At 46.2% G+C, this 27749-nt stretch overlaps 1 protein-coding gene across 3 annotated transcripts in view; it reads right to left on the reverse strand.

Annotated features, from left to right (window-relative positions):
- The window catches only part of adamtsl3 (ADAMTS-like 3), a 226175-nt gene that overhangs the window by 183626 nt on the left and 14800 nt on the right, over positions 1-27749 (reverse strand). For all 3 annotated transcript variants that reach the window (XM_080300885.1, XM_080300882.1, XM_080300884.1), the window contains exon 3: positions 17512-17625. In XM_080300885.1, coding sequence (XP_080157011.1) covers positions 17512-17625 — 114 coding nt within the window. The remainder of the gene's footprint in view (positions 1-17511; positions 17626-27749) is intronic.

Genomic DNA, 27749 nt, shown 5'->3' on the forward strand with positions numbered 1-27749 from the left:
TGGAGTGAAAGCTCCAGCAGCAGAGCGGCTCTGCTGTTCGCTGGCACGCCTCTCAGTCCATACACTACCTGCTTTGTGAATACTTCCTGTGGGATTCAGGAAATAACACACACAGAGCTAATGTGTGCCCTTCTGTACGTGTCACGTTACTAATTTCAGCCATTAGAGCATCTCTTCTGCAGGATTAGGAAAAGGCATACAGCGCATAGCTAATGGCCCTGAAATCCACACTACCTGCCAGCATAATGAAGAGCTAGGACCGGGAAACGGGTACAGAGAGCTCCGGAGATTACGGCGGCTCAGAGGAATGAAACAGGCCGACAGAACAGCAGAAGGATGACTATCAGGCTGTGGTGGATGATTCAGTCACAATGTGACAGCACAGCTTTTCGTTGTTTGCAGATTGAAGAAGTGCAGCAATGAATGAATGATGCATGAGGGTCCAGCAGTCTGCTGAGGAGCAACGCACCAGAGCCGATGCTAGAAAACGTAGAAACTTTAGACAAACACAAGACGGATGAAAGTTAACGAGGTGCAGAAATACGTATCAGCGGAGCTCCTAACTCTTTCACATCAGCACGAGAACAGAGACACATTTAAATGTTCATTGAACCCACAGGGGAGAACATCATGCTACTGAAGACTTCTGTCTGCATTCAGGTGTAAATCAGGTTTTTTTAAATGCAACCGTGAAAATGTTTAAAAGGATTAAAGCAGCAGGTAAATGATACGACTTAATCCAGTAGGACCTGTTGGACTGATGTCCGTCCACTAATCCGGACACGCTCCATCACCCATCGCTCTATGAGCACCACGTTAAATATGATTTGGAGATCTCCAACGTTCTTTACTGAAGCAGAAGTACAGATACCTGTGTTAAGAAATACTCCAGTAAAAGTACTGAAGCAACTTTTTTACTCAAGCAAAAGTAATAAAGTACAGGCTCTGAAATGTACTCAAAGTACGAAAGTAAAAAGCTGAAGGACGATTCTACTCACTGCGTTTGTACAAAGGGAACTGAACCTTGTGCTAAATCAATATAAGAATAAAATAATATCAGCACATGAGAATACAAATAATGAATGTACTTAGTTTGAATCTCTTATGTAGGAGACAAGCAGCGATAAATAAATACCTGTTGGCTGGGATTCAGCAGGTATTTATTTAAACAGATATGTCTTTTAAAACGTGGGGAGCAGAAGTAAAAAGTAGTCAGAAATATATATACCTGAAAATTCTACTTAAGTACAGTAAGTATTTGTACTTCATCACCTCTCACCTCTGGGGACAATGCTCATATATTATAACATTATAAAGAGTATTATAGCAAGTGGAACATGTCGTATCACTTGTACATACTACGTAGAATAGAATAGAATAAACCTTTATTATCCCACGGATGAGAAATTTCGGTGCTACAGAGCTCTTACAGCACGGGAAAATAAAATATAAAAGGAAAACACAGGGTGGTCCTATAAACATAAGCAACTGAAGTTTGTATATACAGGTAACAATGTGCAGAATATGTATAGAAAAATTGTACAAAGATATGTATAAAATGTACAGCAAACAAACAAGCTGGTGCGTAAGATGACCAAAGGATGTTAAGCTGCATTACAGAGTCTGACAGCTGCTGTAAGAACGACCTGCGGTAGCGCTCCGTCCTACACTGTGGGTGTAAAAGTCCACTGCTGAACGAGCTGCTCAGTGCTCGTACAGGCTCATGCAGGGGTGGGAGGTGACGTCCAGGATGGATGTTAGCTTAGACAACATCCTCCCCAACCTGCTCGATGGACTTCAGCGGACAGTCCAGGACACAGCTGGCCCTCCTGACCAGTTTGTTAAGTTTCCCCCCGTCCCTCTCTGCCAGTCCACCACTCCAGCAGACACAGCATAGAAAATAGCAGACGCCACCACGGTGTCGTAAAATGTCCTTAGGAGTGTCCTGTTCACCCTGAAGGATCTCAGCCACTGAATACATGAAGCTGAATGGCTGCCATGACTGAAATCCTCTCAGGTGGAAAGGCTGAGGTAGAAAAAATGACGACAGCTTTCCAGGATTTGAAACGAAACAATAAAGCTGGAAACGTTTTATCCTGTTTTTCTTCTCTCACCCCAACCAATCACAGCAGATGGCCCCGCCCCTCCCTGGGCCTGGTTCTGCTGGAGGTTTCTTCCTGTTAAAAGGAAGTTTTTCCTTCCCACTGTTGCCAAAGTACTTGTTCATAGGGGGTCATATGATAGTTGGGTTTTTCTCTGTGTGTGTTATTGTAGGGTCGACCTTACAGTATAAAGCAATTTGAGGACACTGTTGTTGTGATTTGGTGCTGTGTAAATAAAACTGAACTGAATGTTATTCTGTAAATATGTCAAGCATTCAACAAAAGCATTGTTTAGAAATTCCCAACTTCTTCTTCCTTTACACGGTCCCTCCTTTTTCCAGGCTCAACAGTTGAGCAGTTTCATGCGTGACCCACACGAGGAAAGGTCTGGATGTGAGCTCTTTGTATGCAGTCCAAAGCAGCAGGGATGAAAGTGAAGGATGCTAAACAGGGACGAGGTCTGCAAAATAACCAGAGGTCCTGCGTGTAATTCATTTCACTTCAACATAGTATTCACATTTATTATCCGTGTTAACTGAACGTGGACCTTTTCAGATGGCATTTAGAGGCAGAAGCCAAAAATATCTGCATCTGAAAACTTTCATTGAGCACTTCTAAAGTGCACTAATTAACACTGTGCTCTCATTTGTTTAATGAATGCACGCCAGCACTTTGCTGTTTCAGAGAAAGTGACTTGCTGAAGCTTTTCCTTGACAAAACAGCGGCTGTGACTGTGAGCAGCTTCCTGTCTTCACAGCGATCGAACGCCTCACACGGAGGGTTTGGATGTAAGTGCTACGATGTCGACTGTGTAATACTGAACAATTCTTACGATGGCGTCTGTTTGAAGACATATTAGCAAACTGCTCTGAAGTGAACAGTGCAGTTTGCTGTAAGACTTAGCGTAGCTGTTCAAACAGCTGGCAGTTTATCCATTTCCTCGACATCTGACATGAGATAAAGACCTTGGAGGACTCAGAGCAGTCGTGCAGAGCAGCATGTCTCCAAAAACCTCCTCCCAGTCCTCATGTGTGTCTGTACCTGGGCTGAAAGTGGACCAAGCAGAGGTCTGACCTTTCAAGGCTTCTGGTAGGTCAGTCCACAGACTGAGCACAAGCTGAGTCATGTGACACTCTTGTCACATGACCCACTGTGGGGTCTTCTTCCCAGTAGGACATCTCCAGAATACCTCACCCAGGAGCTGTCCAGGAAGCATCATAGTCAGATACCCAAAGCATCTCAACTGCCTCCTCTCAATGTGGAGTATCAGTGACTGAACTCTGAGCCCTGTAGAGCCCAGCGACCCGACTGAATCCGCAGCCTTATTCTTTCAGTCACTACCCAAAGCTCATGGATGAGGACAGGAACATCGATCGACCAGTAAACTGACAGCTTTGCTTCTGAGGAAGAAATCTTGGGCAGAACCTGGATCAGGGAGGGTCAGGCAGTTGGGAGTGAGTGGAGGGAGACATTGTTGGTCACCTGATTTAGGTTCCTATAGGTATTTATGCCTTTATGAAACACCCACTTATGTAGATCCCCTCCTTTGCTCACTCGGGCATCTTGTTATCCAGCAGTGCAGTTTCTTCCTGTTAGGAGGGAGTTTTTCCTTCCCACTGCTGCCAACTGCTTGCTCGTGTTGGGGTTTTCTCTGTATTGTTCTGGGGCTATAAAATTATGATATGAAGCACCGTGAGATGACTGTTGCTGTGATTTGGTGCTTTCTAAATAAAACTGTCGGTCACAGCTGTTAGCTGGACCTCGTCGCTCCCCTTTCATCAGCGACGAGCCTCTGCACTGCTAAAGCTATAATAAGCTGCTTTATTTTCTCCGTGCGTAGGCTGTACAGCAGCACACACACATACACTTCCATCATCATCTACACCTAACACTGGCCACTGTCTCGCCCATATTAACATTTATTTTTCTTTTAAATCAATATTTAGCTCGGGGGCGTTTCACCTGTCTACTTATGAGACTTCAAATTTCCAACTGAAGGACTGAATGAGATTATGGGTAAAATATCTGGTTTGCCTGAGCGCCGAGCTGACCGAATAATGAAGCCACTGAAAACAACGCTCAAGGCTTAGCTGCCGTCAAGGATGTGTCAGTTAAACGTTTGTCCTCTGCAGACAATCAGATGTGCGTGCACAGTAAGTTTCGTGTCATCACAATGTATGTTCTTAAACAGTGTGGAGAACTGATCCATAACCGGCCACGCTCTGCAGCATCGAACCGTACGGCGAGCTCACAGAGGATCCGTCACTCACATCTCCACAGAACTCAAAGAGACGCTCTGCACTGACACTTCACTGGACCAGCACTCCAGTGTGTGCACAGTTATAATCTCATCATGATAAATCAATACGCCGACCAGCAAGCTGCATTTACGAGCAACCCACAGCGACGAGGGGAAACACACACACACACCACAGACCACAGTGTGGCTGCAGGGTTTTTCATTTCCAAAATGTGTCAAAATAAGCACTGGAGCTGAAAGCCATTAGGCCACAACCACAGTTTTCCTTTTAAGTACCATTAGAAAGCCGCTTTCAGGACATCCACTCACAGCTGGTCTGTCACTGTGGACACTCCACCCGACCCAGGTGTCATATTTTATTTGCAGTTTTTAAAAAAAGAAAGCAGTTCTCATAAGAGGCTCTTCTTGTGTTGCTAATGTGTTCTTACTCTACAGAGCGTCCTCGTAAACCTCCACCCCCGGCTCCAAAAAAACACTTACTGTAATCAGTAATCCATAAATTCACAGATGATGTTTCTGACCCTCTAAGATGTTAGTTTAGGATTATCTGATGTGAACTTTAATGAGTGTAATGACTCCAGTTCTGCTCTTCAAAGATCCGATTCACGACGCCACACGGTCGGCGGCCTGACGTACATCTCCATCTGCAGATCTGTTGTCTTCAAATCTCTCCAGCTTCAACACAGCACAAGTCTGAGCTGCATGAAGTCGTATTAATGGACGGGCACATACAGAAACAGCCCAAACAGCCTCCTGAGGACCCGCTTTGATGAAAGCGAGGCTGTCAAAGGAACAGGAGGACATCAGAGAGTCACTTTTTTACCAAAGAGGAGCTGTAACACCACAGTAACACCACCACGTATGGTGTAACCTGACATGCACCAGCCCAGAAACTACACGTCAGGTTGATGCAGAGCCTCTGACTGGCCGGTTCAGCACATCGATCCCACCGGTGCATTTCCAGCAACTTATCTCTGCAGATTTTAAATTCATCAGTGAGAGAAATCATCTCTCAATAGAAGGAACAATAAACAGATCAATATCATGTCACAAACGTGTGGAGGCAGATTCCTGAAACCCTTCAAATGGACATGAGGGAGTGTAAAAAAAATAGAATGAAGCGATGGGAGTGAAAAGTTTTACTTTGATTTGCTAACAATGATCTCAAAGATGCAGCAAGTTCACTTTAATAATTGACCAACAGCAGCACAAACAAGCAGACCTGAGAGGGAAGTCGGTGATCCTCTAGGAGAAATAACAGAGCGTGAGCACGAAAAAACAAAAGGAAAAACAAACGTTCAGATCCAGGAGATGAAACAGAATCAACAAGTTGGGATGTAAAGATGAAGCGCTGACAGACGCTGGTGGAGACGGTGTGGGCTGCTGAAGGCTGGACACAGAGAAAAGCTGTGTATAAAAGCTCAACTGTAGGATTTGTAGAAGAAAACCAAAGATTATTAATTGAGCCGGAGCGATTCAGATGTTACTGAAAGAAAAGAAAGTGACTCACAGACATCTGTGGGCAGCAGTCAGAGAGCCTGAGTCACGTTAACGGCTGTTGTTACACAAAATTAATCATCTTCTGTCTAAAGTCTGATATCAGAGAGAAGTACTGCTGTGTGTGTATGTGTGTGTGTGTGTCTGTGTGTGTGTCTGTGTGTGTCTGTGTGTGTGTGTCTGTGTGTCTGTGTGTGTGTGTGTCTGTGTGTGTGTCTGTGTGTGTGTGTGTGTGTCTGTGTGTCTGTGTGTGTGTGTGTCTGTGTGTGTGTGTGTGTCTGTGTGTCTGTGTGTGTGTGTGTCTGTGTGTGTGTGTGTCTGTGTGTGTGTGTGTGTGTGTGTCTGTGTGTGTGTGTCTGTGTGTGTGTCTGTGTGTGTGTGTGTGTGTGTGTGTCTGTGTGTGTGTGTCTGTGTGTGTGTGTGTGTCTGTGTCTGTGTGTGTGTGTGTCTGTGTGTCTGTGTGTGTGTGTGTGTGTGTCTGTGTGTCTGTGTGTGTGTGTGTGTGTGTCTGTGTGTGTGTGTCTGTGTGTGTGTCTGTGTGTCTGTGTCTGTGTGTGTGTGTGTCTGTGTCTGTGTGTGTCTGTGTGTGTGTGTGTGTCTGTGTCTGTGTGTGTGTGTGTGTGTGTCTGTGTCTGTGTGTGTGTCTGTGTCTGTGTGTGTGTGTGTGTGTGTGTGTGTGTGTGTGTCTGTGTCTGTGTGTGTGTCTGTGTCTGTGTCTGTGTGTGTGTGTGTCTGTGTCTGTGTGTGTCTGTGTGTGTGTGTGTGTCTGTGTCTGTGTGTGTGTGTGTGTGTGTCTGTGTCTGTGTGTGTGTCTGTGTCTGTGTGTGTGTCTGTGTCTGTGTGTGTGTGTGATGGTTTTGTGCTGTCCACACTTTGTATCGTAGACCTAAAACCCTGAGATGCAACAAACCCTTCAGCTAAGTAAAAAGTAACTTGGCTGTAACACATTCACACATTACAGCGAAGTTACACGGACGTATTACAGCCATGTTTGTCTGTGCCATGGCAACTATCCACCCCCCACCCCACCCCCCGCCCGTCCCGTTCGGGAGGCCAGAAATATACGAGGCTGAGCTTCTCTGAGAGACGCGCAGCTCTCGCTCTGATAGCATCTTCGCCTGACACTGAAAATAAATTAACACCAGCAGCAAACACAAGTTGCATCAACATATTTAGCTCTGTAATTATTTAGCACGTGTAAATCAAACCTGAGTCAATTTCTATGATTAACTTAAAGACTCTGAAATCCTGAAGCAGAGAGGCTGCAAACACACCACAGCTTTCACTAAACTGATGCTGGTGTGCCGGTGTAATCGTCACTGATGCGCTGGCACGCTCAACGCATCTTTACTGTCTGTCTCTCGCCAAGTCGGAACTTTCAAAGTTCTCTGTTAATCTTTGGTGTGAGAAATCCCACGAACAATATAAGACTGGAGGATGAGCAGCAGGTTAAGAGGTAAGAGGAGAGGAATTATGGGACGTCCACTCATCAGGTGGACACAAACGTGACTCTAAATGGCGGCTAACGTTGCTGCGGGTGTGCTGGATGTGCAGCGAAGCAGTCCTGTGAAACAGTAGAAGGTGAGAACGTGTCACCTGTTGCTTTCAGAGCTGCTACGTTGCCCAGAAAGCCGTCGGTGTGCACTGCCACTGAAGTTAAAGTTGAAACCTGACACGGAACGAGCAACGGAGCTCAGCTTCGTCATGGACCGTGTTGATGGTTGGGTTCCAGTCCAGCACACCTCAGACCTGCTCCACTTTCGTCTCTGGGCTTCTCACAGGCCGCCATTGATCTTCAGCTCACCTTCATCCATCTTTTCAAATCCATTTCAGCAGGCGGCACAGAAGCGAACGCCTACATTGAAATGCAGCCGAGCCGGGGGCTTGTATAACTGCAGATTTATGTGTGCACGAGGCAGCGGGGCTGCATTGTAGAGAGACCTGAGGGAAATGATAGCATTATTAGTCAGCGAGCGTCTCACGCCCTCCACTGCAGGTAAAGCATAATGACTGAACGCTGCTCCCACAACAGACTGTTTTTTCATTCCCGCATTCCCGCCCACAACCCCCCCACCCTCACCCTCACCTTCACTACAGAGTCCTCTCCCCACTCTCCTGCCTCCCTCGCTTCCCCCCCTTCCTGACACCATGACACCCCCCTCCTCCAATCCCTCTCTCAGCAGCAAGACATCTCCCCCCCTCCCCTCCTCCCAAACATCTCCCAGTGTCACAGTGGATCAGGTCAGGAGGCAACTGAGGAAGCTTCGCCCCAGAAAGGCAGCAGGCCCAGACAAGGTGTGTCCTAGGATGCTAAAGGCGTGTGCTGCTGAACTTGGGGAGCCGCTACAACGAGTCTTCAACCTCAGTCTGCGACTGGGGAGAGTGCCCGCCCTATGGAAGACATCCTGCATCGTCCCGGTCCCCAAAAAGAACCGGCCCAATGAGCTGAATGACTTCCGACCGGTGGCACTGACGTCACATCTTATGAAGACTCTAGAGCGGCTCTTCCTCAACTTCCTCCAACCACAGGTACAACATGCCCAGGACCCACTACAGTTTGCATACAAGGCGGGTGTCGGAGTGGAGGATGCCATCCTGTACCTCCTACACAGAGCCCACTCACACCTGGATGGGGGAAAAGGCACGGTCAGGATCCTGTTTCTTGACTTTTCCAGTGCCTTTAATACCATCCGGCCCTGTATGCTTCAGGAAAAACTGAACAGGATGGAGGTGGACCCCTGCCTGGTGGCTTGGATCTCCGACTACCTCACCGACAGACCACAGTACGTCAGGCTGAAGGACATCACGTCTGACACTGTGGTCAGCAGCACAGGAGCACCACAGGGAACTGTGCTGTCCCCTCTTCTCTTCACCCTGTACACCTCTGACTTCTGCTACAACTCTGAATTATGCCACATTCAGAAGTTTGCAGACGACACGGCCATCATGGGGTGTATCTGGGATGATCAGGAAGAGGAGTACAGAAGTCTGGTGAGGAACTTTGTCGCATGGAGTCACACAAACCACCTGCAACTCAACACCTCAAAGACTAAGGAACTGGTTGTGGACTTCGGGAGGTCCAGAGAAGGTCCACTGCTGGTTCAGATAGAGGGGGAGGAGGTGGAGGTGGTCAACAAGTACAAGTACCTCGGGCTGTGGGTGGACAATAAACTGGACTGGTCATGCAACACAGAGCACCTGTATAAAAAAGCCCAAAGCCGACTGTACTTCCTCAGGAGGCTGAGGTCTTTTAACATCTGCAGGAAGCTCCTGAGGATGTTTTACCAGTCAGTGGTTGCTGGAGTACTTTTCTATGCTGTGGTGTGCTGGGGGAGCAGCACAGCAAAGAAGGACTCATCCAGGCTGGAGAAACTGATCAGGAGGGCTGGCTCTGTGGTCGGCATGAAGCTGGACACTCTGGTGACAGTGGCAGAGAAAAGGACATTAAAGAAACTGATGGACATTATGGACAATGCTGGGCATCCTCTGCACACGGCCATTAACAACCAGAAGAGTCTGTTCAGTGACAGGTTGCTTCTCCCAAAGACAAGAACTAACAGACTTAAAAACTCCTTTGTCCCACACGCCATCAGACTGTTTAACTCCTCTCTGGAGGGGAGAGGGAGGGGAAACAGGAGGACAAAGGAGGGGGGAACAACTAAGCTGTAGTGCCTCTGCACCTCACTGTGCAATACCTTTTGTGCAATACTTTTTGTAAATAGTCAACAGTGCAATAGACTCAATACTTGAAATGTGCAATTCACTTGTATTTTTATTTTTATTCCTATTTATTCTATTTATCCCCTTCGTATATTTTATTTATATTTGTCTCTGTATTTATATATGTGTGTGTGTATGTGTGTGTGTGTGTGTGTGTGTGTGTGTGTGTGTGTGTGTGTATATATATATATATATATATAACAATTCTGTAACTGTAACTTCGGTCGTTGCTGTGCTTTTTGGAAGTCGAATTTCCCAGAGGAACCCACCCGAGGGATTAATAAAGTTCTATCTTATCTTATCTTATCTTATCTTACTCCTGCTAATGCATCAAGGCGGCACAATAAAACACGAGTTAAGACACTGTTGCTCTTTGATATTTTGCCTCCTGCAACAGGAGATGGCGTTAAAAGAGGCAGAGCCAGAGAAGAATAGTGCAGCGAATATAAAAGAGACGCCGATGAAGCAGCAGCAGGATAAGTCGGCTGCAGAGAGAGAAAGAGGCTGAAACTGTTGCTTCTCTGTCCGGCTGTCATTCGTCCAACCTGCGTCGTTTCTCCTTTCTTGGTTCGGGCCCGTGTCGGACGACAGGCACGAGCCGGCGTCGCAGCTGAGAGTCCGACATGTCAACGTCTCCGGGCTTTCCTACACGCCGAGCGTTGACAGCGCGTTTATAAAAGCTGGGGCCAATCTTACCTAAAGGAATGATGAACGCGAGCCCAGAGAGATGCAGCCAGCTCTGAGTCAACTCCTTCTGTGACAGCAGAGACACAGAATGCAATTTAATTTGGTGTTCTCGCTGGCTCGCTTTTTAATATGACTCAGCGTGAGAGGCTGCTTCGCCAGGGTGGGCGATAAGGAGATCCAGGAACATTCGCATTACATTTACAGATTTACAGCAAACAACCGCCAGTGAACACGCACACAGACAGACACACTCTGTGTAATCGCAGGATTTTCTAAAACATTCTGCAGTTCAAAATAATTTATCTTACACCGGGCCTTGCTGCAGCCCCTCCATCTGAAACTAGCCATTTTAGCTCCTCCTACTTTCAGACAACTGTCCTCTCATTGGCCGCTCCTCACAAACAAAAGGTCCCCTCTCTGTGACCTCATGCAGAGTGTTTAGACTGCAGCCTCTGGCTCACTGGGATTACTCGCACATATGCTGACCTCATTATTAGAAACTGGCCATGTTTCATTTGAACACAGGCCACTGGAACAGCATCAGGAAAAGACACCCCGACATTTATCAACCTGTGCTGCCACTTTCATACCTTACAGCCCATTCATGGCTGCATGTGAATAATCATCCCATCTTATCAGCAGGTATTAATAAAGTTTCTGATTATGATTGGATCCTGATTGGATGTGCAAATGTCAAGCTTTTTATTTTTCTGTCAGAGGAACGCCGATCCGTTCAAAGATGCTCCGCTGAATATCAAACTAACAGGACAATATCAGCCATGAGGCAAGAGCATCGAATGTATAAAAACTCCATAAAGTCTCTTAATGAGTCCAGTCGAATGAAAACAGCTGGAATGACTTTGTGTTTGTGTGGCTGTTTTTCTGGAGTGTGAACGATGAGCACTCGCTGCACTTACAGTCTGACTTTAAAACAGAAAAAATAAACCTGACAAGAAAAATATTCCTCAGCAACCGATCGATGCATCTGAAGGTGAATCTACACTTTCACACTCACAAGGAGAAGAAGTGCAGATCGTGATGTTTGAGCTGCGCCTCCAGCACGGACCCCGCCCGCACATTAGCGCCGTCTTTCACGTCCCACTGGTGAAGCAGAGGCAGGAGCAGGCGGCCAGTTTGGAAGCACAGCTCAGGGCGGAGATCACACCTCCACCTGCTGCTGCCGTGAGCGTGCGGTTAATCAGGTCGCGATGACAACATCTGCATGACGTTTCTGTCTACCAGCGCTTCCATGTGAGCGTCATTCTGGGATTCTACCAGAGTAGCTTTGCATGATTCCCAGTTCATAATAATCTGTTTCATCCTGTCTTCCTCTTCTCAGATGGCCCCGCCCCTCCCTGAGCCTGGTTCTGCTGCAGGTTTCTTCCTGTTAAAAGGGAGTTTTTCCTTCCCACTGTCGCCAAAGTGCTGCTCATAGGGGGTCATATGATTGTTGGGTTTTCTCTGTATGTGTTACTGTAGGGTCGACCTTACAATATAAAGCACTTTGATGCGACTGTTGTTGTGATTTGTTTAAATAAAACTGAATTGAATAATAATCCTTACTTCTCTTTGCACAGCCCCTCGCCTGAAACAAGCTGTTTCAGGTCGTCTCTCTCCCACCGCTGAAGATAATTTCTCACCCTGATTGGAGGCTGAAGCTGACCCGGATTATGAGAATGAATCTGCAGCGGCAGAGATTCCAGCAGGACGTCTCTGTTGGGAACATATCACGCTCAGTTTGAGCATCAGACACTTCATTTTCTGCATTCGGGGAATTTTTATGCACCAATTTGCACCTTTTGAGTCTCAGTTGGTAACAGAAATGTCTGGAACATAACAGACACCGGCTCTTGAGCATTGTGTGCTCTTTTAAAATATTTATTCTCAGCCTCTTTTACTTAATATTTTCCCTGCCGACTCACATGCAGACATGATTTACTCTTCAGTGTTTACCTGCTTCCAGCTTTGACAGTTCTGACTGATATTTGGAGAATTTTCTGTCTTTTCTTTGCAGAAACATGCAGCTAAAAAAGTAACTTTTATTTATTCAGATCTGAATTTTAACAGTTCAAAACTTCCTGCACATTCATTTGTTCACATGTTGAGTAGAGACTGATATTCAGTACAAACATAAACCGGTTTCCAAACATTTGTTATGTGGAGTTCTGATGATATATTTTTAAACTGCATTTGAATATTAATCTTGTGTTATTGTCATAACAAGTCGCGGGTCGCTCGTCTACTCGACTCTGTTTCCAGTCAGTGTTCAGTTAACAGCAAATAATAATTCGATTTTAGTCGTAATTTATAATAAATTATTTTAGTTTCAGTCGACTAAACAGAATCAGGTTGTAGAGACTAAATAAAGAGAAAGTCTGTCGTTACAGTGAGAGTTCCTCCTCAGCGTCTTATTTTCCTCGACATCACATGAAATGTGTTCATGTGTCTGCTTTTCTCTTCTCTTTAAGCATTTTGTCACATTTTCATGAGAAACTGGGAGCTAGCTGGACTGGTCCCGCCTTTCTGCACAACTTTATTAGTTTTGATTGGATCTCATCTCTCCACAATATTTTCATCTCATTTTTATTGGTTGACCAAAGTAAAAACATCGTATTTTGGTGAGAAACAAAGGTCGGTGACGAAAGCTATCACAAAAAGTATTGGTCAGCAAAATGAATACCGTTTTCAGACACGTATTGCCAAACAGAGATGTTACAGAGCGCCATCTGGTGGACAAACTATGCAACATCAGCACTGATAGCATGGATGAAGAGTGTTTCTCCCACCTCTTCCTTACTTTTTACATTTTTAGTCATCAGTAATTTGAGATATTTCGCCAAATAACTAATATAAGCGACATATGTCGGTAACTTGTCCCAGCTTGTATTTGTGCGGCTGTGGTACAGCTTTCCTCTTCAAAATGGAAACTTGCAGTGTTTTACTTTTCTGGATACACAGATGCACAGAAGTCTTTAAAGGCCACAAGTTACACTCATTCTCAAATGCACTGAAGCTGGGAGGTGTTCTCTGAAGGTCTCCTGTTGGGGCCCGATTCCATTTCAGCTCGACACCAACGCGCACTTGGAGGCGAATCACAGAGCTCTGCAGAAAAGTCTTTGATAGAAGGGATTTCACTCCTTTCTACATGTAACAGACCTACAGAAACACCAGCGATACACACCACCGTACACTAGAGTCACAAATGTCCTTACAGCAACACAATGCCATCCTCAGCCTTTGTGAGTCTCTGGCACACGGCGGTGCAACAACAGCAACCCTGAGACGGCCGGAGAGCTCCAGACAGCTCATCCAAGTCAAATCACTCCAAACAAGGTTCCTGTGTTTCATTAGGGACCATTTGTATGATATTTGTCAGCTGCAAGGCTTTCAAAACACAGTGTGCTCTCAAGTTCTTAACAAGATTTATGTGGTTGTGTCCAAAGCCGTGCACAGAGATGTCCTTATTAACCGCACTCCAGAGCCAGATGGATCGCTTTCCTTCACCGCGCTGCGTCACTGAATCAAACGGGGGAAAGAAATCTGCATATTGCAGAAGTTATAAGAAGAAGAATGGGGTCATTGCGTGTGTGTGTGTGTGTGTGTGTGTGTGTGTGTGTGTGTGTGTGTGTGTGTGAGAGAGAGACACGTCATGCTCAGGCTTAAGTCCAATGGTGTAAAAAGTAGAGAAAACCTCTCAGAACAATTTACATTTTTCAAGTTGTGTCATGGCTAGACGGTCCTCACTGATCGTCTTGCCAATTTGTTGTGGTGTTTGTGTGTACTGTGTCGTGTTCTCCTCTCCATCCTGGGCATGTGTTTTTCTGCTGGAACATGTACTTCCGGAAGTCGTGGCACGGAACGGCAGTTGACCGGAGGGGAGTGTCCTAAGCTAGAATCATCGCACCTGTGCAGAATTACCTTGCCAGCGCAGACCTATTTAACGGGGCGGTTGAGTCACAACCAACGCTGGAACGTTGAACTAAACCGGGTAGCGTAGTCATGATTAGCATACCCGGTTTGTGAAGGAGAGGACGTTTTCGTTATTGAGCGTGTGTTTTTTCTCATCTGCCTCCAGGGTTCAAGGATTGGAGGAGGAGCCAGCACCAGGAGTTGTTGTGGATTATTACTGCACTGTCACCGTGAGGAGAGGTCGCCGTATCACTGCACTGCCCTTTTTGGATTATAGACTCGAACTGTTAACTCACCTTTTCACTGTAAATAAATCCACTGTCATTCTGCAAGGAGTCTCGCACCTGAGTCCTTTAATCCAATTCACCATGACAAGTTGTTTTTTCCCCACAACAGCAAAATTAGCTCCTCATCAAAGCACACACACACACACGCACATACACGCACACACACACGCACATACACGCACACACACACGCACATACACGCACACATACACACACGCACATACACGCACACACGCACACACACACGCACATACACGCACACACACACGCACATACACGCACACATACACACGCACATACACGCACACACACACGCACATACACGCACACACACACGCACATACACGCACACACACACGCACATACACGCACACATACACACACGCACATACACGCACACACACACACACACGCACATACACGCACACACACACGCACATACACGCACACATACACACACGCACATACACGCACACACACACACACATACACACACGCACATACACGCACACACACACACACACACACACACACGCACATACACGCACACACACACACACGACTCTGCAGGAATGCAACATTAGACTGAAACCTCTTGCAGCACCAACACCTACGTCCAGCACTTTTAAAATGCGAGGCTTAAACTCGGTTTCGTCAGCAGCCGTACCGACGGCCGTGAAAGCTTTTCTGAGTGTTTTTCACAGGAAAGGTCAGCTCTGTGCAGATGTAAGTGGATAATATGAATCGGGGGTTTAAAGTGTGTAAGTGTTCAACAAAAATATAAAGTGACAGCTGTGACTGAAAAAAAACAAACAAACACACTTTTGCTGCTCAAAAAATCACAAAAACTGGTGATTTAAAGACAATCGTAACAGCTGCACAGGAGGATGTTTAAAGGTTTAAAGTTTGCATTATTAGGGGCGTGGCCTCTTTGACGGACAGGTGGATAGTGACACAGGCGGCTGCTAGCTTCACCTGAACTGGAACTCTGCACCGTGTTTGGAGCCTATTGGAGCATCTTATCGACATCATGTGACCAATAATGTGGTTACCTGACATTTCTTTGATTTTACTTTGCACTAATTACCAGGTATGTGATTTGAATCACACAGGTTACCTGCTCAGTTTACAATGTTTATGGTAAAACCAAAATATTCGCCCAAGAAAGCAAAGAAACAAAGGTCGAGTGATTCTCCAGCTCAGCTCAGCAGCATGTTCAATATATGTTTTCCACTCAGACACTCAGGAAAAATGCGCCTCAAAGACACAGTCGGGAAAACTACAGACAGCACGAGTCGGAAAACCAAGCTCAGGTGTAAAATAGAAACAACTAAAACTTTGGAATGCATGTCCAGGAAGACGAATGCAGAGAGTAAATCGTTTGTATCAGTCACTGTAACTCGGATAAATAAATGAGCGAGTGAGTGGATCAATCGTTCGATCGATACCTTTAATCGCTTTTCAGGCTACAAACAAACCTAAGCGAGGGTATGAATCCACGATGCTCGGCGATCGCAGCACTGCCGCGCGCTTCAAACTGCTTCGCATCTTCTCCATCTGTGACGGGAGGAGGACTGGAAAGCATTCGCTGCTTCATCTGATCGTCATGGCGACTGAAAGATGGCGTCTTTAGATAAACTCAAATTAAACCGTGCTCCTTTTTTGTTGGTTTTGGGGATGTGTGGGGAATGCCCTCTGGGACCTCACCTGGTTGATGTGTCAGCCACACGAACGTGAACGCGGGACAGACGGCGAGCTGGAAAACGTGACAGCGCATTATTAACTGGTGGGAAAAACACAGGAAACACACTGCTGACACTCAGATCTGCTCCCTGCAGTGCTCTGCTGACGAGTAACAACTGCGGCGTGCATCGGTTAGCACACGCGGAGCGCCACGGCGAAGAAGACGGAGCCTCCGGTCCACCTGTCGCTCAGCCTGTGGCTTCTGATCCACTGGGGTAACGCCATCTGCTCTCACGCCAACACTGAACACACCCACACGCAGCCTTAATCGGTTTAACTGTTTTATACATGAACACGTATCCCTGACATGGTGTAAGTTCTGTCCCACAGAGGTGCGAGGCTGCAGTGAAACCTGTGATCTGCTGCAGCAGCTTCCTGTTTTTGATGCCGGGTGCTTAAAAGAGAGACGCTCATTCAGAAAGCCTGAGTTAAGATCGCACTGAAGCTGGGACCAATCACACGATCGTGTGAGGCGTTCGCAGCCACAGAGCATCCAAGTAAAACCAGGCGTCAGACGTGAGGAGAAGAGAGCGTTGGGCTGAAGTCGTGCCGCCATGCAGCCGCTGCTCTACGTGACTAACGTTTCATACGTCCCAACAATCAACACGCGCCACAGGAAACAGCGAGAGAACTGAAGAATAAATCACGGATGTGTGATGTCACGACACACACAGATCTGAGTGATTTTGGCATCAGGAGGCCGCTCTGCTCATTTCTCCCACGATCCCCTCGCAGCTCAGCGCCGTTCCCGCGGGCGTAACACGCTCAGGAGTCATGTTTACATGTCTCTTGAGGAATGAAGTTCATCCTAAGCTGCACCAACTTCTACTCTCTTCCATTCTAGAGCCGAATCTCTCTGTGACGAACTCGCCAACATCGGAGCGCATCATTAGAGGCGGGACTCACCCGCAGTTCACAAAACTGCACTCGCGATACGACATTGTTGTGATGTTGCTGGTGTAGTGGTCTCTCTGTGGGTTTTTTATTGTTTTTTGACGTGTTTGCTTCTCTGGACTGTGAAGAGCTTGCTGCATGATCTACACAAAGTAGGAGAACAGAAACATATTCCATCCATGTCAGAAGCAAACTACAGCTGACCTCCAGCATCAACTAGAAACACCAGAAACTGTCAGAAAGAAATATCTTATTGCTTCAGCCGGACCGGCTCTATGACACGCACACAAACACACAAGCGCTGTAAACCCCATCTGCATGCATGAACAGCCTGAACGCTGTCAGCTTCACTGACGGTCAGCGGCTCAGTTCACGGTGTGCAGCACGCAGCAGAGAGGAGCGGGTGACTCACCTGGTCGTCGTATCTGTAGGTCAGGAAGTGATCCTCTGTGGCGTCCTCCATGAAGCTGCCCTGAGGTGAGAGCGCGAACTCTGGCAGGAACACTGCAGTCTGACTCTCTGAGCACTGACAGCGCACACACACACACACACACACACACACACACACACACAGAAAGAGGATATCAGTGAATGTGTAAATCTGCAGTTCCTCCAGTGTCCAGCAGAGGCTCCACGTTTAAAGTTCATAGAAAAAAATAAACATGTTTACAGGCGGATACACAAACTGTTCAGATTGTTAGTGCTTAAAGTTGGGGGCGTGGCCTCTTTGACTGACAGGTGGATGGTGACACAGGTGTAGCTGCTAGCTGTCTGCTAGCTTCCCCTGAGCTGGACCTCTGCACCGTGTTTGTGCTGTTGGAGCCTTTTAATGACATCATGTGACCAATAACATGGCTGCTGTGAGGTCACTGCACTAACAGACCGTCCACAGTTTTGGTGAAATATATTTAAACCTTTGTTGCACAGGAAGTTTGAGTTTTTCCTGTGAGAAATCTGAGCACCCATTAAGCTTGTGATGTTGACTCTTGCATGTGTTCAAACTGTTTGCTTCCTGTGTGCACAGGAACACGTGTGAGCGACCTCGCTGAACACATTTCCAACCACTCTGAGACCGACTTCTCTAACTGGGGGCATAAATCTGAGCCTGAGATACAATCTGCTCCTCATGGGTGTGAATTAATCTCCCTGCTGCTCTCTGCTCGCTCTTTATCAGTCCTGCTTTTATGCTTCAATATTCTTCATTACTTTGACGTATGAAAGGCGAAAGTCTCACGCTGGATCCTGAATGATAAGCATAACCCAGAGTCTGAGCAGGAGAGAGCGATAATCGGTGTAACAGGGGTGGAATCTGTGCTGCACACAGAGCAGATGGAAATAACTGGCGTGTGGCATTTACAGAGCTCCCTGGAGAGGACGGGGGGGGGCAGTGAGACTGTGAGAGTGCGAGCTTCCAGGCCACTCGAACTGTACGAGAGCGAGACGATCCACCGTTGAGATTAGTGGGAGTGGCGTCTCCTGCAGGCTTTTAAAGCCACTTAAGAGACAGACGCAGCATAAGAGCCACCGCTGTGCGTTTCCCCGAGGAGCCGGCGAGGACACACCTTCATCACTCGCCAACCTCTCCGCTCGCTTTCACACTAATCCACGTTCTCTTTATTAACACAGTTGAGGAGAATTTGGCCAAAGATGTTTGCACACGGTTCTGTATAGAAAAACAATGTATGCAGTTTTCTGTAAATCTGTTTGAGAGTAAAAACTGTCCAAATGACCACGTCAGCCGCCATCTTCAAAGACGACAACAAAACAGCAAAAAGGTGGAGTCAGTCTGCGATCAGCCTGCTGCATCTTTGCCTCTGGATCAGGTCAACGTGCTGTGTGATGATATGGCGATTAACTGACAAATCAGGGGGAAACTTACCGCTGCACCAAAACAGAAAACTGCATCTAAATGAAGAGAAACTCAAACATCGCACATGCACATGCAAATTTGCAGCTGAGCAGCCGCCATCAAGTCATCGAAATAAGCCGTGGAGACCAAGACACAAAGCCTCTGTAACCAAGCAACCAATTATTTTAACATATTCTTCATTTTACATAATCAAACAAATTTGTTCTATTATTAAAATCAGTAAATTTACCAGATCCTGACCGAACGTCCGACTCGGACTGACGGTGTCTGCGTTCAGAAATCAGACTGTTTGGAGATAGGCTGTCGCCCATCAGGTGACCTGTGACCTTTCAAAAACCGAGCTTGAAGACATGCTGCACGTGAACAGCCACTTAGCAGATACACCTGCGTGTCAATTTGAAGCTCCTACGTCGCCTCGTTTTCGACTTATCGCGAACACACCGTGACGACGACGCCCGCCCGGCAGGGTGGCGAGAACACGCGTCAGCCTTTTACAGCTGAGGGGTAAAAATCTCCAGAAGGTGAGAATGATGTCTGAATAGTTTTTGGGGGGTTGGTGTCAAAAAAACAAAAGAAATACTGCAGCACATTAAAAGGGCTCGAGCCTCATCCAGCGACGGCGACGCCCGGAAACACGGTCGATACGTCAGCGTAATGCTGCCCTTTTTTCCCCTTTCAGTGTCTGATTAGCGACTGTACCAGAGATTACATGACAGCTGTTGGTTCTGATTTATTGTTCCAATCAAGGTCGGCATGAGCAACACCGGTGGGCCCGACTGTCTCCCTGAAAGTGGCGTGATTTGTCATCCCAAACGAGGACTATCTCCATATTAGGCCACACACACACACACTGACAGAAAGTCAAGCTGTCCTGCTGTGAGTTACTGACTCGTAGCCGTGCAGCGTGGCATAGGGCCGCTGCTCTAATTGAGTTTACACACCAGTGGAAGGAGAGTGTCAGGACAGCCGTCACACTTGCAGCTCCCTGCGGCGGCCGGTTCACGCTGGATCGCCGGCTCACTTCAGAGGAGCCAGCGCTGGGATAATAACACAAGGAGGGCATCCGCCATCCCAAAGGGCTGACCCACTGTGCCAGAGGAGGCAGCTGCTGCACAGCGTGGGATGGATTATTTGTTAAAGTCAGAAGTGAAACTCTCGTGCAGCAGGTCAGAAATCAACGCTCGGGGGGGTTGGAAGAGCAATCTGTTCGGCTTCAGCGGCTGACCTCAAATACTTAAGCTTCTGAGACGTTTTCAAGGTCAGGTCCTTTAAAAATGTATCATCCCCTTGTTCATGAGAACTCTCTTCTTACTTTTAATCAACTGAAAAGCAAGTTTGGTCTGACCAATAAGGATTTTTTGAAGTACTTCCAGGTAAAGCACTATATTACTTCTAAATTGAAGGATTTTAATGGAGGGTTCGGTCTTTCTCCTATAGAATCACTCATGGTAAAAACTACCCAACTAAAATGTATCACTAAAAAGATTTATAACATTCTGTCTGATCTTAGAATGGATGACTCTAACGAAATCAAGGGCCAATGGGAATCAGACATAGGCGCTATAGATGCTGAAGCTTGGGATGAGTTGTGTTGTCGTCCTTTTAAAGCCTTGGCATCTAATTCTATTTGGGAAAGGCAGTTTAAACTTATAAATAGGCTTTATATTACACCCGAGAAGAGACACATGATGTTTCCAGCTTTGCCTAATCTCTGTAACAAATGTCAGTCTGCTGTTGGTTCCTTTTTTCATTGTCTGTGGAGCTGCCCTGTTATTCTACAGTTTTGGAGATCACTCATAGATAAGCTATGTACTATATTTAATTGCCGACTGCATCTGGGTCCAAGGACTTGCTTGTTAGGACTGAACGATGAGCTACCTGCCGGCTTTCGCAGCAAAGATCTCCTTCACATACTGCTGCACTACGCTCGAAAGTGCATTATGGTACTGTGGATTTCTGATAAGGCTCCATCTGTCAACCAGTGGCTACAGTCTGTGATATGTATTATGCCAATGGAAGCCTTCTCTACGGCACTTAAGGACAAACCTTTCCTTTTCTATCGCATATGGGACCCTTTTTTGGCCCACTTGAACACTCCTTCTGCTCAGAGGTTGAAATCGGGCTTACGGGATTTAGCCTGGCAACAAAGGGACGATTGTTAACCTTTTTCATTGTTTATTACTATTGCTGTTGGCTTTTTCTTTCTGCCTCCCACGTCCTGCTATACATGTAGATGCATCTTTGTCCTGTGTATGTATATGCTGGTGACTGCTGTTTTCCTGCTTTGCAATTAAAAGTTCAATAAAGAAAAAAAAAAAGGAAAAAAATGTATCATCCCAGCAACATCAGCCTGTCCTCGCTGGATCAGGTTCTTTACGCTGCTTTGAGTTACTTTAATCATATACGGAGCTGCCACGTGCACCGTTTACTGCTAACTGATAACATTCATGTCTCTGTGTGTTCTCATCCATCATTGAGAGCTTAGAAAACATGGAAGTGTTGTTCATAATAAAATATTCATCAGGTTTCTCTAAAAAGGACCTGAGATGTTCCCCACAGTTCACCCTCTGTCTCTTTAAGGCCTTCTTTCCTCTGATTGGCTGCCCCTCGCCTGCTACTAAAAACATCAAATATTCTTCTTGAAACAAACGGATGATGATGATTACAACGTTTTACTTTGGACATATAAAAGAAACAAACAAAAAAATACAAATACATAGTATGGGCAGAAATCTGTGCCATCAGAAACTGAATTGGAATAAGTTAGCCCAGAGCAGGGGACAGCTGAGAGATCAGTGGGCTGGAAAAGCCAGAGAGTAAAGCTGAGTTTTTTAGCCTCGACCTGAAAGCAGAAATGGACGGCGCTCTTTTTATGTCAAACGGTAACTGATTCAAACCGTGGAGCAGCGACTTCAAAGGATCTGTCACCTTTTTGTTTGAGGCGTGACCTCGGGCCGTAGGACACGAGAGACCGAGAGCTGAATGACTCGGACCATTAAGAGCCTTAAAAAGCACAGAAAAATCTTCAAGTGAATTCTAAAATGGACAGAGAGCGAGTGCAGCGAGGCCGACTCTCTGGTGATGTGACCGTAAACAAAGCTCTGCTGCACCATCTGCAAACGAGCTAAAAGAGACGGACGTGTACGAACGGCACGGATGACCTTTTCCAGATCATGGAAGATCATGAGTTTGGTGAAAACTAGCGAAGAATCCACTCATGAAGCTGAATAAATAAAAATGAAAGCAGCATCATTGAGTCCACCAGCTTACACAAAAACTAGACCCACTGAAAGCTGCGTCATTCATGCAGAAGGTGGATAACGCTGCATTAAACTGTATCCAGTAAACCCCACCCCATGGTGAGCACGCCGCTAACAGCTGAAACAGCTTTCAGTCCAAATCCAGCTCTCGTGTCTCAATCACGAAGTAAACGTCCCAGAAAGGGACGCTCCAACTAAAAAGGCCATTTGTAGCAGTCCGGGAAGACGAGGACAGCTCCACCCACAGCAAACGTCAGGATCAGCTCCCGCTCCCTTCAGGAACTTTAAAAGTTTCTATTTTCTCCCCTCTGATGGATTTTCACTTCTTTCCATCAACACACATAAAAATGTGTCCTTTATTTAATTCAGCAAACAAAGCTGCCTCCTGTTAGATAATCTTTTCTTATTATAAAGGCTGAAAGAGCGGGACGAAAGGCTTTGATCTCATCACATCTATTTTGACCCTGAGCCAATCAGAGTGCGCCGCCCCCTCTGTGTTTGTGCAGTCGTGTTATAGATATTTCAGGTCTTATTGTGACGAAGATGGTTTTTACTTAAGGAGGAGAAAGTTTTCAGTCACCCAGAATGATTCGTATCCATAATTAATCCAGACATACGACTCTGATGCAAGACCACAGGAGTGTGTGTGTGTGTGTGTGTGTGTGTGTGTGTGTGTGTGTGTGTGTGTGTGTGTGTGTGTGTGCATCTGTGTGTGCGTCTGTCTGTGCGTCTGTGTGTGTGTGCGTCTGTGTGTGCGTGTGTGTGTGTGTGTGTGTGCGTCTGTGTGTGCGTGTGTGTCTGTGTGCGTGTGTGTGTGTGAGTCTGTGTGTGTGAGTCTGTCTGTGTGTGTGTGTGTGTGTGTGTGTGTGTGTGTGTGTCTGTGTGTGTGTGTGTGTGTGTGTGTGCGTGTGTGTGTGTGAGTCTGTGTGTGTGAGTCTGTGTGTGTGTGTGTGAGTCTGTGCGTGTGTGTCTGTGTGTGTGAGTCTGTGTGTGTGAGTCTGTGTGTGTGTGTCTGTGTGTCTGTGTGTGTCTGTGTGTGTGTGTGTGTGTGTGTGTGAGTCTGTGTGTGTGAGTCTGTGTGTCTGTGTGTGTCTGTGTGTGTCTGTGTGTGTCTGTGTGTCTGTGTGTGTCTGTGTGTGTGAGTCTGTGTGTGTGAGTCTGTGTGTCTGTGTGAGTCTGTGTGTGTGTGTCTGTGTGTCTGTGTGTGTCTGTGTGTGTGTGTGTGTGTGTGTGTGTGTTTGAGTCTGTGTGTGTGAGTCTGTGTGTGTGAGTCTGTGTGTGTGTGTGTGTGAGTCTGTGTGTGTGAGTCTGTGTGTGTGTGCGTGTGAGTCTGTGTGTGTGAGTCTGTGTGCGTGTGTGTGTGTGTGTGTCTGTGTGCAGTTTTCTGTCTGTGTTGAAGTAACGAAGAGTGAAAGAGCCATCCTAATGAGGGCCATTTATTTCCATGAACGGTCTTCTGTTAATGGGTGATGAGTTTGGGTGCATTACCCAAACTCAGGCCATGAATGGTTAAGTTCACGCTACACTGTCTGAGATTTCAGTTGCACAAGGAGGAGGAGGAGGTGAAGGAGGAGGAGGAGTTGCTCCCGTAGCAGAAGGAATCCTGCAGGTCGACTTTATCTTCAGGGCCGAGCGGCGCTTTTATTAAACTACTCGGTTCAGCTGAATGTAACAAACTATGTGAAGATGTCACTACACACTCACTAAAACCTCCACAGCATCACATCGCGGTCGAGCCAGAGGACTTAAAAAGGGCCGGCCTGGCTGAGAGCATTGCTCACGCTGGGATGCTTCAGACTGAAGTCTCATTAACTTTTTATTTTACTCGGGCAAATCGCCGCAGGCCACAGAGTCAAATGTGGCCACTCACTCCTAACATTCACCTCTGAACATCCACCAGGTCGCCAGTGACCTGCTCAGGATCAGGTCCACGTCCATCCTTCATGTGCAATTTTCATCCCTATGACCTGATTTTGAAGGTAACGTCTTCTGGTGCCTAAAGCTGTTCTTGTTTAGCATGTGGCTAATAGGAACCCAATCCTGACGGGTTCTCCGGTGATGTGGAGGATGAAGCAGCCACGCCCTACATGTATCAAAAGAATGACTGAGCATGCTCTGTTCGTACTCCTAATCTGATGCACCGCCTTCAGGTGTGGAAACCGTGGACGCAGCCCTGACGGCAGCTGCTGATCCTTCACGTGAAAATCCCAACGTCAGCGATGAGAACAGGACTCCAGTCAGAGCTGTAAACATGGAGCCTGTACGTGTGCAACAAGATGACCTTTAATGGATATTCTCCCAATTTAAACGGGATAATCCGGTTTTTATGTGATGATTTCAGGAATGTTTTGTTCCATTTCATTTATATTAAACCAAACAGTTCCTCAGGACTCCAGGTTTGACATTGTGCTGGACGGTATGGACCAATCACTTCGTAGCTCACCCAGCTCATCATCCTTCATTTTTCACAAGTTATAACATATGTGCCTTGTTTGGATGAAGACATATGAGAGGAGAAGTGATTCTTCTGACACCTCGCCAACACATAGCTCACCTGTCCCTCACCTGGACAAGCTAAAAGCGATTTCCTGTATTAACAAGGTATTTTGACAATAAGTCAAAAGAACTTTTATTAAAAAACGCTTATGAAAAACAAAACATGAGGACATATAAAAAGGCTTTGGTTGGTTTCATGAGCTATAATAACAACTGTGTCCTGTGTGCTTTAGTGCAGACAGCTGTTGTGTGTCACAGCAGCTGTAAATGTCTGCGAGCTACAAATGACTGTTTTTGTGAGAGAACTCATTTCCTTTCTTAATGTTTCGTTTACACAACTCAACAAAACTTTGTCGTCTGTTCCCAAAAAATGTCACAGCAACATTTGGCAACCTTCACAGTTTGAATTATTATTTACTATTGGAGCGGCGCTCTGTCGTCCTCCATGCTGCAGGAGAGGGGGGACAGAGGTGCGGGGGGGCTGCACAGCAGGAGACATGGATGGGTCTGAAAGGTGAAGCCAAAGCAGAAGCGCCTTTAAGCTGCGTTCTTTTTAGTGTCCAGCAGGGGGCGACTCTGCTCACCTGATGGCTAACTGAGGAGTTAATCTAGTGTCAGCTCTGATCATAAAACTGATGAAGCAGCTATGTATGACAAAATGTTGTTGCCCTGTCACTACGGTCAGTTAGATCCACCCCTTGCATCACGGATAGTTACTGACCTGTCATCATCACCCAATGAGAGCGCGATGTCCTCACAATCTGACCTGCCTCTCACTCAGACACATTTTGGTATCTTAAAGTCGACCTATTCTGCTCATTTCCAGCTTTGTGTACTTTGTGTTTTTGCTATCATAGCTTTGCATGATTTTACGAGCTCAGCAGCCCATCCTCGGTCTGAAATGAGCAGTTTTAGCCTGTCCCGCTTTGAACAAACATTCTTCCGAATGCCAAACACCAGGTTTGAATAATAAGATGTGCTTGAGATGACGTATTCAGGATATCAGCTCTCTATGACATCACACAGATGTAAGAGTAGAAAAAAACAATGATAAACAGAGTTCAGAGTGTTCCCACATAGCAAAATTGGTATGGCCCAGATCTGGCCCACAGACCGCAAAGAATGACGGCCCTTTGGTGGCCCAGAGGTGGCCCACACATGGGCCAGCACAAGGCCAGTTGCAGACACACTGCTGGCCCTGTGCTGGCCCAGAACAGTTTCAGCTCTGGCCCCAGATGTCAGCCTAATGTGTGCCTTAATCAAGCCATGTAATAACAACATGTGCTGGAACATAATAGTGCAAAAGTAACATGACGAAACTCTGTTCAGACAGTGAATGGACTGATTCTTTACTGCTCTCCCGGATTACCCAAAGTGCTCTACACAACACATTCACACACTTTCTGTAAACTGAGTGTTTCCTGACTACATTCACACTCCTGGCATGCAGACTGGAGCAGCCAAGGATCAAATCCCTAACCTTCTGATCAGTAGGTGACCTGCTCTACCTCCTTAACTACAGCTACCCGGTGGTAAACATGAGTAAACCGTCACTAGGTTTTGGATAAAGTGTACACTCACAAACTTGTCCAACCTGCATTTGAAACGTTGGCTACCATACCAGTATAGTATTGCAACATGGCATTTGGGTTTTCTAACTAAAATAGGAAAATACCAACATAAATAGAGCCATCATTGCCAGACCTGGCCCACATCTGGTTGACATACACTCTGCCATGACACCAGTCAGTCAAAAGTGCCAACTTGATGCCGGATCCAGGCCAGACCTGTTTTCTAGGAGCCTGGGCCACATAACCCAAACCACAATCAGGCCAGATGTGGCATGCCATCACATAAACAGTGCCATCTACGCCAGGCCTGGCCCATATCTGGATGACATACCACTTACCACGCCAGAGGTCAGCCAGCAGTGCCGGCTTGACACCAGATCCGGGCCAGACCCGTCTGCTGCGTGGGTTAGCTTTACAGTACATGCACCGACCTCGTTATTAGAGACGCCGGCCATGTTCAATACAAACACTCATGACTGGAACAGGAAATAAGGAGGAGTGCACGGATTATGGCCAATTTCCTTGCTTTGCTTGAAAGGACTACACACTCGACACAAGCCAAATCACATTAAATGTTATCATCTTGTTGACCTGCATTTGAGCAGGACCCAGATTAACCCTATGTGGAAACCTTTCAGCAGGCTAACCCAGATTAGAGACGCAGGGAATCTTTTAATCTTCACATCACCAGGAAGTCTTGGACAGCAGTGGCGTGTCTAGAAAATTTTTGTTGGGGGGGCCAGGTAGGGGCACAGATTTGGAGAAGGGTGGCAGATTTAATTGGCAGATAATGTTTTAAAAAAAAAAATTCTACCAACCATTAACCATAATTCAATAATCCTATAAACCTAATAACCAAATGCACTTTTAACTCTTATTAGAATGAGATTTTAACCACTACGGTGCAAAGTTTTTAGACACTGCGTTGATAAAGTACAAGAGATACAATCAGTGCTTTGTCAGTGTTTACTCAGCAGTCAAGGACAGCAATATTTGCATAGTATTTTTACTGACATGTAGTGCACATATGTTTTGGGCAAAAACATTTTTGAATATTAAAATACGAACATTTGTAACAAACAATTGACAAATTAGCCAGTTCCAATGCAAAACTTTCTCTGCCTGTTAAAAAAAGAAGATAATCTTCTCACAAACTGGTGTTTGATTTTGAAACAGGAAAAAAGTGGAGAAACAACTGAAAAGACTAACATTTGAATAAAACCTGAAAGCAAGTAAATACTTTCTATGCTGCCTTATGGTAAACTTTGGTAATATTGATAAAGAACAGCACTGGCTGATGATGAAATACAGTCAGCTGGCATGGTGACACTGCCAGTATAACCTGCAGGGCTGGACTGGGACAGAAAATCGGGCATTTTGACTACTGACCGGCCCACCAGGTATTAAAGCCATAAAGACTTTGAATGAAAACAAACGCTGTGGTGACAGTGAT

The sequence above is a fragment of the Astatotilapia calliptera genome, chromosome 1, assembly GCF_964374335.1.
Source record: "Astatotilapia calliptera chromosome 1, fAstCal68.1, whole genome shotgun sequence".
NCBI lineage: Eukaryota > Metazoa > Chordata > Actinopteri > Cichliformes > Cichlidae > Astatotilapia > Astatotilapia calliptera.